This window comes from Pelecanus crispus, chromosome 1 (assembly GCF_030463565.1).
Source record: "Pelecanus crispus isolate bPelCri1 chromosome 1, bPelCri1.pri, whole genome shotgun sequence".
NCBI lineage: Eukaryota > Metazoa > Chordata > Aves > Pelecaniformes > Pelecanidae > Pelecanus > Pelecanus crispus.
This window is the reverse complement of record NC_134643.1, coordinates 45,489,948-45,504,210: the sequence shown is the minus strand read 5'-3', so window position 1 is coordinate 45,504,210 and position 14,263 is coordinate 45,489,948. Positions and strand designations below refer to the sequence as shown.

Here is a 14,263-nt window from a genome sequence, read left to right as displayed (position 1 = left end):
CATTTATTAAACCTAGAGTTGCACAGTAATAGAATTTACAAAATACTATTTTTGAATTTTATTTGAACTCAGCCTTCAGAAGTGGGTTTCCATAATGTGATTTGGTGATGCATTGTCAATATTGTTCATTTGAGAACTGTTTACCAGAAAGAGGCTATTTCCATGAGGATGGGGGGTACAGATCAGATCACAGATGCAAGATCCTAGCAATATGTAGGTAAAAATAAGGGTTTCATTAACAACCTGTCACTCTGAAAAGTATGCTAAAAGTCCTATGCAGAATTTCATATGATGTGATAATAAAACTCAAACTGCAAGGTTTCAGTCTGAATCAGAATTCAGAATTCTAGGTACCTTTAACCAGTTTCCTCCAAATGTAGAATTCATCATCTAGGAATTTAGGTTGTGGAAAGGTGTATTTTTTTGGTAGTACTGAATTTACAAATAGTGCAGGACCTTGCACTTGGTCTTGTTGAACCTCATGAGGTTCGCACAGGCCCACCTCTCCAGCTTGCCCAGGTCCCTTTGGATGACATCTTGTCCCCCTGGCGTGTCAACATCTGGTTTTACTTCTTAATAATCTTACAACTCAGTTTTTCCCCTGTATATATCCCCCTACCTCAATCTCACTGCACCAAGACTGTAGTTCCTAGTTACTTTGATAAATACAAATGAGCTATTGTATTTTGTAAGCTGAGGGACTAGCATGTATTTTTTTTTCATTTTGAGGATTACAAATGCTCCTTTGTGTACCTTATAGAGTTGTGAAGTATATAATAAAATTTTAGACTGCATAAATTTCAAAACCTTTCTTTGAGTCTGGGGACTAAGCAAATAAAACTGGCAAATCTTCCCAGTGAAACTGCAGTGTGTTATTTTGTCGGCATTCCTCAGGCCAGTTCGTAAAAAGAGTAGGCAGTTCAGGAAAAAGAGAAGCATAGCTTCATCTAATCAGAACAATACTTCTTTACAATAAATCTTATACCTAGGCCAGTCCATTTGAATGTTTCTTTTATATAATGTGAAGTATACAAAGTTAATGAAATAAGGATTTTATTTAATTGGCTTTTATTGCTAATAGTTGTTCTTAGACAAGCTCAACATGCTAGTTAAGCAAATGCATCAAAACGACTAATGATTTTTAGCCATCTGAAATTCTGAGATTTATTTGATCATTCACCTCTTGGTAATCGCAGGAATTGTCAAATGTTGTTTAATATAGGAGCACTGATATTATCTGTTATTCTACAAAGCTAGTAGGTAACTGATACAATTCTAAGTAATGTAAGATGGTGTGGGTTTTTTGTTAGTCACTTGCTTACTGCAGTTAACTCGCTGGTACTTAACTATGCCCATTACTATCAGTCAGTATTGTTATGGGAAAAGTCTTAACTCGAAGGAGTTAAGTACATTAAGTACTAACAACTGCAGTAATCTATTACTTTGATAAACCTTTAAAGTTGTTTTCTAAAATGGGAAAATGTTGGGATATAACTGCAGTATGATTAAACTAAATTCAAATGATTTATATCTGAAAGGTGACCGGCAAGAGTCAGTATCTACTGGGCGGTATGATCTAACCAAAGTTTTACACACCTCAGTCAATGCTGCTTGCTGTTTGCATAACACCGTTGTATGCAGATGCATATGTCCACTTCGCAATAATCTGTTGCTTTTGCCTTTCACACTTTGGAAAAATCTGAATGTAGAGTACTGATAACCGCAGCTGCTTTTAAATGAGACACACTGCATTGTCTGACACAGGAAAGCAAGCAATCAAGCTGTAAACCCTGAAGTCTATTGCATTAGCTATTCGTCTGTCAGATGTGTTGAAAATTAGGTTTAAACAAAATAACGTCATTTAGAAATATGGTAGTGTGTCTGCACTGCAGACTGTAGCATAGTATAGAAAACCCTAAGCTAACTTTCAATAAGCTAGCTTGGGTACTGTAATCATTGTAATCAAAACAACCTGAAGTTCTCTACAAAGGATGATTTCTCCTGTTCTCAGGTAAAAAGAAAAAAAAAAAAAAAGAAAGAAAGAAAACTATACTAGAAACGCAGAAAATACTCAGGAAACATTTGCTCAAGGAGCAGGTGGTCTTATGTAGCTACTAGATTTCTTTGGTACTAAGCTGAACTCCTTTAATGTAAATTTTGGTGTATCTACACTACATTGCAGTTTATAGCATGGATAGATCCCACTGAGCTGAGACAGATGTTTCAGCTGTTTGCTTGTCTATGAAAGCTTACACTTTTGTGCTTGTTTCTTTTAATATTCTCGTTTGTTTCTGATAATTTTCTGCATTTCTTGTATATTACAGAAGCCTAGCTCATAAAAAATGAATCCACACAAATGATACTTAAAACCTGTCTAAATTTGTGTAAATAAACGGGTATATTTTGTAGGACTTGATGTACATTTTTATACCTCCTCAGATATTAAAATTCCATATTGACAAAATTTCTATATATCACTGCCGTCACAAGTTTCCTGTCCACACTATGCTTTTGGTTGTATGATCCTTGAAACTTCAGTATTTCACTGTTACCACAGTATTTTCAAGCAGTAATTTTTAAAAAATCATATTGTTCAGTGTTAACACACATCTTTTGATTTAGGAAAGAAGAGCTCTAGAAAGAAGGATATCTGAAATGGAAGAGGAACTGAAAGTAAGTAAACTATTACACATTGAACTATTGCTAACAGTGTATGACTATGTCAGGGCGTCATGTAGTCTGGCAGTATTACAGGTCTCTATAATTTCATTAGAAAATAACTAAGTTATAGGTGCATTTCAAAATCTCCCATGTCATCTAGCTTATAGCAAAGCTGTTATGCTGGCATAAGCAGTCATACATGTAGGACTTCGAAGGCAGCGCTGAGATGCTTCTATAACGTTGGCTAACAAGAAACATTCAGAGATGGTTGGAGTGAAACATATCTTGATCTAATTAAGATGGAATTGCAGTCTATGTTTTTGATGTGCTACTCTGTATTTTATTAACTTAAAAATAATGGTAGCATATAATTCCATAGATATTTAAGCATTAAATGTTGCTTCAACCTTTATCTCATGCTCTATAAATATGTATTAGACAGCATGTTACCAATATCAAAACTTTCATTTGTATAGTGAATAATAATCAGCTTTTAGTTAATAAAAAGCAGTGGATAGATTTCAGATGTTGACAAATAAGTACCATTTTCCACATGTACTGATCTCCATCTTTTTCAACTATGTGTAAACTGAATCCCAGAAAGAAAATACTTTTTTAATACATTTGTGCCTTTTTTTTTAACCAGTTGTGGTATGACTTTTCTCGTTTCCTGGTTTATCAATGTTAAGTCCTCTGATATGATCAAGAAGGGTGATAAATTTGGCAGGTTTGTTTTGTATTATGTCCTTGGATATAATATTGGACAGGGTCAACCAAAGTGATAAAATTAAAGTATGACTACAAAACTAGTGGAACATGATGAAGTAGAAAACATTTTTATACTCCAGAACTTTAAAGAAGTACTACTGTTTTGACATTTGATATTTGTCATTGATTAATAAAAAGTTTCCTTTCAAGCTCATTTTTGAGCTCCCTCTGGTGCTTGGAAACGGCATTAACTTCCAAATACTTTTCATTAAACACATGCACAAAGTTTTGTTGAAATAATTGAAGCTGACAGGCAGATGTAGGCAGAAGGCAACCACAATGCCTCTAGCTCCCTTGGATTCAGGCCAAGATAGTTTGCTGTAAGGGAGGACACAACATCTGTGGTTCCTTTGAGGGGTCTTTAGAAGTGAAATATGTAGAAAGCAAACTACGGTATAGGAAAATAATTGTGTCTAAGAGTGGAAGACAGGATGTAAGCTTCTATCATCAACCTGTAAATTCCTGTTAGGAAAGGGTGGGCTTCTGAGAAAAAAAGAACATGCAAATATATTGCCTTTTTTCAAAAGCTTACTTTCAATAAGCAATATGTGAAAGTTTTGAATTAAAGGTTAAATACTCTTCCTACCATTTGCTGCACTGCTGTGTAAAAGTATATGATAAATGTGTCGTTATTTACAGACTTTTGAATAGGAGATTTAGTTTGTGCAATTAGGATGTTAAGTAAAGAATTCCAGGAATAGCTCTCATTGTTAATGTATCCTGAACTGTTTTGGAAAGCTGTGATGAATCACTGCTGGTTCTTAGATTGCTTTTCAAGAATGTGCCACTTGTTTGATACTTTCCTTTCACAGCAACTTGCCTACTTTAAACAGGACTGTCTCTTCTAAGTTTTCTTTCAATCCTGCCTGTCTCTAGTTCTTTTAAACATAATATACATGTTTTGTTTTGTTTTTTTTTTTTTCATTTTCACTCCTGTTTCTCTGATTCCTGCAGAACCTGCAACAAATAAAGCAGATTCAATCTTTGAGACACATAAATGAGCGACTGGTGACTGAGAATAGGGCCTTGACCCGAGTGGTTGCCAAGCTGTCAGGGTCCTGTAGGCAACTGCGCTCTGTGGATTTGTAATTTCTGCCTCCTCCTTTGTGTAGCCAGGCAGGTGTTGACATTCAGTTTGTGCTTGGGTAGAATTTTATTATTAACACTTGTGTGTCAGAAACTGACTTACTGCTGCTCGGTTATGGAAGTGTGGCTAAAGCATGGTGTCTGGTGTACCAACTACAGGTGTCGCAGATGTGTTGATATGGTGTGGTATTGTCCTTACTAGCACGGAAGCTTGTCCTCCCTCACTGGAAGATAAATTGGCAATGATCCAGGAGACTTTTGACCTTGGCAACAATTGAAAGGATTTGAGTTGGCACTAGGATACACTTGAAGTCAACTCCCTTGTTTTGATATTTGAGTAAATGCTCAAATAGATAGATCTGCCTCTAGTTTTCTAATAAATTGAAATGAAGAATTGAGCTTTCTTACTTCAGTATAATTGAAGTGCACAGAATTGATACAAATCTAGTCTCAGCTAAAGAATGTTTGAGAAGTGGTTTCAGTACTGTGCATTCCTGAACAGTTGCATTAGCAACTGTATTTCTTGCATTTGTGTGCTTTAGTGTTTAGAGGGGATCAAAGTCTTTCCTTCAAAAATGTATCAGAGTTTCAAGTTGATTAATATTTTCACATATTAACTTCCTGTGTGGTTCTGGCCAATCCTTATTTTTATCTAGACAGCTTAAAATATCCAGTTTTAGCACTGAGTTAAGGTTATTGATTTATATTGCTGTATATGTAGGCATTCCAGTCGTGCACCAGAATCCTATCGTGCAAGGACTGTACAAACAGAGACACAAAAAAACCTGCCTAGTGTGTCACATTGGTTCATATTTACTGGGTCATGTGGTTCAGTCCCCTTCTGTTAAAGCTATGAGTTGTTTTGAGTTTCATCTTGGAAAAAAAATACCAGTTTGTTGTCCTTAGTGTTATTGCAGGGCTGTTTCAGAAACCCACTGAAGATTCAAAACTTCTTTGAAGAACAAAATGTGGTTTAATTCCACACCAAATCTGTATGTCTTTCTTCCTCCTCTTATGTAACAACTGTATAGGGTGGAGGTTTCAGTGAGCTTTTAAGGTGAAAAAAACCCATTTCCTTCTGTGCAGTGACTCTTGCTAAACTGCTTCCCCTCACCTACCCCCCTTCCCACTTAGAAGCAAGGCAATAAGCGTACATTTTTTCATTCTGCTCACAGAGTCCTCTCTCAGGTTTTCCCCACTAAGAGGCATGAAATAAAGAGGTTTATCCTTTGGCTTCGTGTCTTCCTGGAGTTGGTCTAACAATAGGATGTGGATAGAAAGGTTGTTCCTGGTCCAGGCCCTGCATTCCTCAACATTCCCTTGTGTTAACCCTTGCTGAGTGAGTCAAGTCAGCTCGCTGACCTGGCTGAAAGCAAATCTCTTTATTCGTTATATTACTTGATCCATCTCACCCCGGCGTTGTTGAACCACTAAACTAACACACAGAAAGCAGCAGAAGCATACTGTTGCATGCAGAGGGAGAGCTGTCCCTTTAGGGCAGCCCGTCTTACATCAGCTTCAGCTAACAATGTGGGTTTTCAACACAGCTGAGCTAATCTAATGACTGCTGTCCACAGCCACACGTCCATACCGTCTTTTTTTTTTGCTAGCACTGGCATTCCTTTAACTATGGTAAGCCAGTTCAGGGTGTTAACCCACAGAAAACTATTCAGTATTCCTTTTTGTAGGGTGAGTTTTCAGTGGCAGATCATTGTGGAGCTTGAGGAGCCTGGCTAGCCAAAGAAAAGCAATGGAAACACAGCAGGGAGGCTTGACATTGTGATGGTAGCTTAACCATAGCAGTGTGCCTGATTAATCTGAACAGGTACCTTAACAGTTCATGAGCTTTTTGTAATCTTAATTTACAAAGCTGATTTGTATGTAAAAAATGTTAAATCCTTCAGAAAACACAGACATTATTATTACTGTACAGATCTGAGTTGGCTCCACATATGTTAGGTGATTATTGAATAATTATTTGCTCAATGACAGCACTGCAAAGTTACTAGCTAGTCGTATGTCGCTGTTTAACCCCAGCCGGCAACAAAGCACCACACAGCTGCTCACTCGCTCCCCTCCGGTGGGATGGGGGAGAGAATCGGAAGAGTAAAAATGAGAAAACTCATGGGTTGAGATAAAGACAGTTTGAAGGTAAAGCAAAAGCCGCGTGCACAAGCAAAGCAAGCCAAGAATTCATTCACTGCTTCCCATCGGCAGGCAGGCGTTCAGCCATCTCCAGGAAAGCAGGGCTCCAGCATGTCTAATGGTTACTTGGGAAGACAAACACCATCACTCTGAATGTCCCCCCCTTCCTCCTTCTTCCCCCAGCTTTATATGCTGAGCTTGACATCATATGGTATGGAATATCCCTTTGGTCAGTTGGGGTCAGCTGTCCCGGCTGTGTCCCCTCCCAACTTCTTGTGCACCCCCAGCCTGCTTTCTGGTGGGGTGGGATGAGAAGCAGAAGAGGCCTTGACTCGGTGTAAGCACTGCTCAGCAATAATGAAAACTTCTCTGTATTATCAACACTGTTTCCAGCACAAATCCAAAACATGGTCCCATACTAGCTACTATGAAGAAAATTAACTCTACCCCAGCCAAAACAGGCACATCATATAATACAGATAGGCAAAATAGTGCATTTGTAATCTTATTCAAGAATCTCATGGGAAGATGCTTTGCTATTTTAGTGAGAAGCAAATTGGAATTCAAAGTGTTAAGTACAGTATATAACTGTAATTTTACTGAATTTACTGCAAAGCTTTTTTTCCTGCCTCTGCACATTAAAGGTGTGTGGCGTCACCTCATGAGAAGTTTGAGTACCATAGGAATGCGCTGCTCCAAGAAAATTGTACAAATGGCTAGGTTTAAAGTATGTGGGGATTAGTATAGATGAGAAGTATAAGTATTTTAGGTTACTTCAGCTTATCATTCCTGATCAATCTCCTATTACTCGTAACTGCCTTTGTCTCCTGCCAGTCCTCACCTATTGTTTAGCAGACTCACAACAAAAGAGCAAATATTTTCTTAATACCTATTTTACCTATTAGTTTAATCAGGATTAAAATCGATCTACAGAGATTTGCAGACATATAATGGTACTGGATTATGTTAAAGCTTTAAATTTAACCAGCAGCTCTTTTGTTAAAGTAGTTCACCAGAAAATATACCACTCTGTGGGTCTGCCTGTATGTAATTAAGCATTATGGGCTGCAGCTCCCTAGTCAGTAAGTTGAAAGAGGACTGTGACATTCCTGGAGTTACTTTGAGGTTTCATTTGAAAGAACACACGACAATACTTGTCGAGGTACCCATTTAACAGGAACAAAACCAGACTCTGTTGCTTCCTTGTGCACGGCTAGATGAAGGCTGTTGTGGTTTCACCCAGGATCTTTGGTATGAAGTCCGTAACAGAATGAAGAGGAGGAAGGAAAGATGTCAGTTGCTTTGCCTGAACAAATGGCTGTTTCATTGTTTGCCGATACATGTCATAGAACAACCCTGGGTTTATCCTAATATTACAGGCATGTGCACAAATGCACAGTACACGTGCCTGTTATCTGGGTGTGACCCCTAGCACGTGTATCTCAGACAACACTAGTTGTTCTTCACAGCTTAGAAAACTTAACACAGATAATACTTGAAAATTGCCAAATGATTACTTGTGTTGCCCAATGTCAAACACCTTGACATGGTTGTTGAAAGTAATCAGCATTTTGCAGCACTTTCTGTCCAGAGCACAGCTCTCACTTGATTATAATGGAAGCTTCCCTCTGACTCTGTGAATGGCTCAGCTTAGGTGGCTTGCCTTAACTCCACCACGGAGCAGAGCTGGAATCCAGGTCAGCAGAATGATTTTTACTTACTCTGACTGTGGAGACCACCTTTTCTCCCTCTTACCATCTCCTGTTGTCTTCATTTCACATACTCTGATACTGGCAGGTAAATAAACTAGAGATCCTATATCCTCAGTCATCTTCAGTGCACCATCATATTTCACTCAGTGAGAGGGTCTGCTGTTTGGTGAACTGAGTGTGGACAGGACTCCTTTGGAGGAAACGCGTAAATGAAGCCTCTAGTGTTATGCACAGTTGATTAACCCTGCATTTTTAAACACCTCGGTTCTTTCTGTTCCATTATAACTTTCTGAATATAATGGAGTTGAAAGTATAATTTTGCTTGAATAAAATGAAAACAAAACTAGTGGCAAGGAAATTTCATCATGAAAAACTACGTAGCAGTTGTTAACATAGGTCACCAGCTGGACTTGGACCTCTTGCATGCACTTGCACCTGAGGTTACTGGATAACCACTCTGCAGGAATAGGCTGGTACCTCCTGTGTAAACCTGCTGCTAGAAACCATACACATAATTTAGCCATGAGTATTACAGGTGGTTTGTTATCAGTGTGTGAACATAGATACGGAGAACTGCTGAGATTACTTCTGGTTTCTCTGACAAGTTACGTTCTCCCAGTACAAACTCTCTGTGCACTGACTTGTCCTTCTTTCCTGTCTGATCCTGTCCAACTCTCACCTCGCTCGGCTTCTGCCTTCCAGCTCCTGTGCTTGCGTGTCACCCATCTCCTGTGGCAACCTTAACTTGCCATCTCCTAACTTGTATGCCTGAGTATGCAGCCTGGCGTGTCGGTGATCTCTTTCAATGATCTGATCTTGTGTGAACCAAGCTATTCAGGGATATGATCTCACATTATAGGATGTGTGCTTCAACACGAGTTTGGAAGTAGTTGGAAGATTAATGCTATGAGCTAACAAGCTGAATCACACTGTATCTGATCAGGGTGAAATTATCCAATAGCACAGCAGTAGATATGCTTAGCCACAGCATGGGTTTTTTTTGAAACTCTGCAAGTGCAGTAGAGACAAGCCTCTTAAATTGTCGGTAATTAACGGGTTTTTTTGTTTTGCACTGAAATTTGAAGCGTTTAATTACTTTCCTCACGCTACTGTAAATGCTTTTGTTAGAGGCTTGTCATCTGCACCGCCGGGATTTAGTGCATCTAATCCAAGCAAATGAAAACTCCTAACCTATAACTCTTAACTGTATCATGCTAAAAGGTGAGATTCTTCTGAACTGCTGATACGAAGGGGGAGAACCGCCAAGATGCTTAAGCTGAATAAAGATTTTGATCCCCAGTGCTTGTCTAGTCTTGCTGCTTTTACTTGGGGTATAATAGCAAATAACCATCATGTTTCGTTTTTCATAGATGCTACCAGACCTGAAGGCAGACAACCAGAGGCTAAAAGATGAAAATGGGGCCTTGATCAGAGTTATAAGCAAACTTTCCAAATAAAGGGTTTACTACAGCAGCAAATAACGGTATTGCACATCACTAGTTACTCCAGTGGACCATAGTATGGCAGTCACTGGAAGTGTGGGAAGATCCCTTGGAGACTGTCATTTTCAGATATCCTGCCAAACGCCCTCTTACCTGTGTGTTTTTTTGTATCAAGATCATTGTTTCTGTTAAAATGCAGCTGCTGAGAAGATGAAATGACTGAGAAATCTTGTTTACAGCTACAGCATAATAAGGAAAGTGTTCAAGGCCAGATACGCCTCAGATATTTAACCAGTAAGCCTTAGTTGTACATAAACACTTTTACATCATCAAAGCTTTCAGCTCTCACAGAAGACAGTTACTCAATAATGTTTTTGTTGTGCCACAATTCCCAGTTTTTTTCTATACTCAGTTTTTCTTTAAATCTTAAGTTTGGATTTTTTTTTTCCCTTCTAATTACTCATGTACCAGATTTTCTTGTACAGTGTTTTCACAGCTTTACCGTTTGCAGAGACCACACACCCTTTTAAATTACCTAGCTACCTAGAGTTGTATTGTCCAACCACCTGGAACAGAGATGTTTGGTGGAACATTTGCTTTCACTGTTTGTGCAATATGCATTTATTTCCTATACAAAATGCTTTAAAAGTCAGTTGAAACTAGAAATATTTCAAGAGTCCTGTTTTCTGCCTTTATTGGTCACTTTAAAAAAAAAAAAAAAAAGACGTTTGTAGTGAAAAATGTTAGATCCTGTAATCGTCACATTCATTTGAGCAGGTACTGAGTGATGCTGTATATATAAATGTGTACTGGTTTGATTTTTCAGACCACCACGTGGCATGCTTGAATATATTTCCCTATTGCAAATGTCTGTTAATGCAAATTAGGCTACTCCAGAATAGTGTGTTTAACAAAGTTCATTAATTTTTATGGTATAAAGAATTTAGACATTGTACATTGTATGGAGCCCTATCTTTCCAAAAGGTCTAAACTATATAAAATACTTTATTATCTTTTCCTCCCATTTTTTTTTCATTTGATAGTGTTCACCATAATAAAAAATTGCATAAATATAACTGCTTCACTACATTTCACATACCTGTATTTATCTGAGTGCTGTCCAAAACTGTTGTGCTAGCCAAAGTAATGTACTAAATCATTTGAAAAACATAACCCATTACACTCACATTAATGTTTATATGCACTGTTGTTGCCATGTGAGAAGGCATCCAATTTGATAACACCATGTCAGACCATTTTATACATTTCAGTGGCCTTTAAAAACTAAAAAAGTACTTAAGTGAAGATCGCTTTTGTTAGAAACAGCTTTTATATTTTCACTAAACCATTCAAAATACAACATCCTATTGGCACATAGTTTATTGCCTAAAACCACTGAACAGATCAGCCATTAGAACAAATTGTACATTGTAAAGCTTGTAGTAGCTATTGTATTATTGATTATATTGTATACTATATTAAATGTGAATTTGTACCCCTTCATTTAAAAAGGTCATTGTGTTCTACTGCCTACTTGGGGGGTGGGGGTTAGTTTTCCGGGGGTGGGGTATGTTTTGGTAAGGAAGACATGATGTCCTCTCTCTGTTGATTGGTTTTTTGAAGATGTAAGGTTATGCTCTTACTACCAAGCTCAGGATTCTTGATTTTAAAGGTACACAGATAGTTTGAGATATCTTATTGTAATTGATCTGTATGAGAGATGGGTCTGAACCATAGGGACTTCCATTGTCTTACGCTAACAGAAAATAAAGAACTGAATGGCTGCAACGTATTGAGTTCTGTTTCAAGACAGTTAGGCATATTCTGGATTATATTTGGTAAAGTTTGGGTGCCTGTGAATGATTAAATACATGTTTCTAATATTTTAGTGTTTTATATTTAGGTTATTTATTCTTTATATCTAAAAAATGAATGGCTACTGTGCTATATTGATTTTATTGGTAGTACTGAGCAGACCTTGTATCTGCATGAAACTAGTTGCAAAACCCACTATTTTGAAAAAAAAAATTGTATTTTGACATATACAAATAAAATGAATACAAACTATTTTAAATGTGTGAAAGTTTTACTGAGAAGACATTGAAATTTGTTATGAATTTAAACCATGTTATAAGTTTGCTATTTAAATTCTTTGGTGGGCATTTTTCATTCATTGCGTTACTTGGATGCAAGGTTCAAGTACCTTTCAAAGATTGTAATCAAATTGTGATTATTTGCACATCATTGTACATGCACATCTGTAAATGCAACAGTAAAAATGCCATATTTATGCAATCTGTAACAACTTGGACAAATGTTTATATATTTTACATAAACCTGTCTGTGTGCAGAATCTGAGAACCATTTTTTACGTGATACTAACCGAATCTCACAAAGCAACTGCCAAACTTGTGTCACCGTCTTACTGTACTGATCATGTTGCAGATCAAACACACACCCAGAAAATCCAGCTACCACAGAGAGAAAATGGGTAGTGGAGGACTATTTCATTATTTAGGAGACAGTTTGCATACGAGAAATATATTATTGCTGGCTGCTGACTCTGGCAAGCTTCCTTAAGCAACTTAATGGCTTAAATGGTAATTCAAACCAGCAACTTAGGTTTTCAGGGGACTTGTCACAGTGCGGAAAGGGATCTTTATGTCCCAGACTTAACATCAAATACACGTGGAGGCGTGGAAGTAGCTGGTGCTGGAGAGCTAAGAGGCGAAGGGCATGCCCGGAACCAGCCCCAGCCGTGAAGGAAGCCGTAACCCGGAGAGGAGGAGTGACTGCAGGTGGGAGAGCAGCCCGGGCAGCAGAGTGCAGGGAGGGTGGAGGCAGCGCGGCTGTGTAAGGACTGCCTGACTTCATGGCTCCAAGCGGTAGCACTTACCTAGAAGAAAAGACTCGGGAGCTGGAACTTCCATTTTTTTTTTTTCCCCCACCCCCTCTCCCTCATCGTGAACAATTCCTTCGGGACCTGCCCAATTCCTACGATATACCATTTTCAGACTTTTGCTGTTTCCTTGCCAGATTCCCAAAAGAGCGGTTGTAATTCACACTGTAGGTTGGTGCATTTGTTTGCTCAGCACCGAGTACAAAATGCGTGTCTCGGCGTTCCTCTCCTTCAGAAATGCCATCCGTGCTTAACTTTGGCTTGTGCTCAGGTGAACATTAAACTAATGGGTGTGAACCTTACCTGTTCAGTATTCCTAGCCACTGTCCGTTCGGTGGTCTTTTGAGAGCAAATGCGTTGTTGTAGAACAAGTGTTCTCTCATTTCTTTTCTAGAAAGAGTATCTCTTTACATGTCATCTTATAGAAGAGGAAAAAAGCATGCTTTTGGGGGAAGATACCTGCTTTAGGATATGTGCGTCAAGGGAGAAATTTTACTTCCTTCCTTAACCTTTATCACACAGAAGTGAGTTCCGCGTGAGATGGCTCCTACCCCTGCCAGCTGACTTAACTGTGAGGTTTATAGTGAAGAGTGAGGGCACCACTTAATGCCAAAACCAGCAGTATGACAGTAGACAGGAAATCTACACAAAGAAAAGCGGGTGGAGAGGAGGAAGTATGGCACGATGCCAGACGTGGAAAGGCAACACTGTGTCAGAAAATGAACAGTTCTGGAGAATGGAGAAAGGCAGGGGACACTTCAGAACAAAACTGCTCAGAAGTCAGGGCCCCATCTCATCCGAAGTCCTGAACAGAGAAAAATTGTCCAAAGTTAGCAATTGTATGTATTGCGCCTTGCTGCGGGCTTGTACTGCTGCTCAGAAGAGGTATTAATTTCTTGTTAAATGAAGTTGTGATGATGAGAATCATAGAATCATAGAATCATTTAGGTTGGAAAAGACCTTTAAGATCATCCATTAGCCTAACGTTACCAAGTCCACCGCTAAAGCAATTAAGAGTAGAGTAATAATTTCATGTTTCCTGGCTTGGTGGCTGGATTATTTTTTAATGAAAGTAAAAACTAGGAATCATTAAGATTGGAAAGGACCCCTAAGATCATCAGTCCAACCATCAACCCAACACCACCATGCCCACTAGACCATGTCCCAAAGTGCCACATCTACCCATTTTTTGAACACGATCATTACACTGGTTCTTAACTTGATCTGGGTGATCCTGGAAGTGGCTTGACTGCACAGCTGGCACTTTACATTTCCTTTATGGGCATCCTGAGGTCTTGCCCACCTGTGTAGCACACCAGCTCCTCCGGAAAAGAACACGCAGCCTTTTGTCTCTGTCGGGTTGCTTGTGGTATCGTGGCAGAAGCATAAACAGAGGTGGCCACATCTGCCACGCTGCAATGCTGTGCGGCCGTGGGGCCCGGGAGCTCCGCCGGGCCTCCCCAGGGAGCGGCAGGCCCTCCGTAGGGCGAGGGGTGCCGAGGGCTCTTGGCAGCCGTGGCCTCGAGCCTGGCCAGTATGGAAGGTGTAGG

At 39.0% G+C, this 14,263-nt stretch overlaps 1 protein-coding gene across 5 annotated transcripts in view; it reads left to right on the top strand.

The window, feature by feature from the left end:
• PPP1R12A (protein phosphatase 1 regulatory subunit 12A) overlaps positions 1–11,366 on the top strand; it is a 123,213-nt gene extending 111,847 nt beyond the window's left edge. For all 5 annotated transcript variants that reach the window (XM_075707612.1, XM_075707631.1, XM_075707624.1 and 2 more), the window contains 2 exons: positions 2,623–2,673; positions 9,743–11,366. In XM_075707612.1, coding sequence (XP_075563727.1) covers positions 2,623–2,673; positions 9,743–9,829 — 138 coding nt within the window. In that variant the 3' untranslated portion in view covers positions 9,830–11,366. The remainder of the gene's footprint in view (positions 1–2,622; positions 2,674–9,742) is intronic.
• Positions 11,367–14,263: the final 2,897 nt, after the last annotated feature.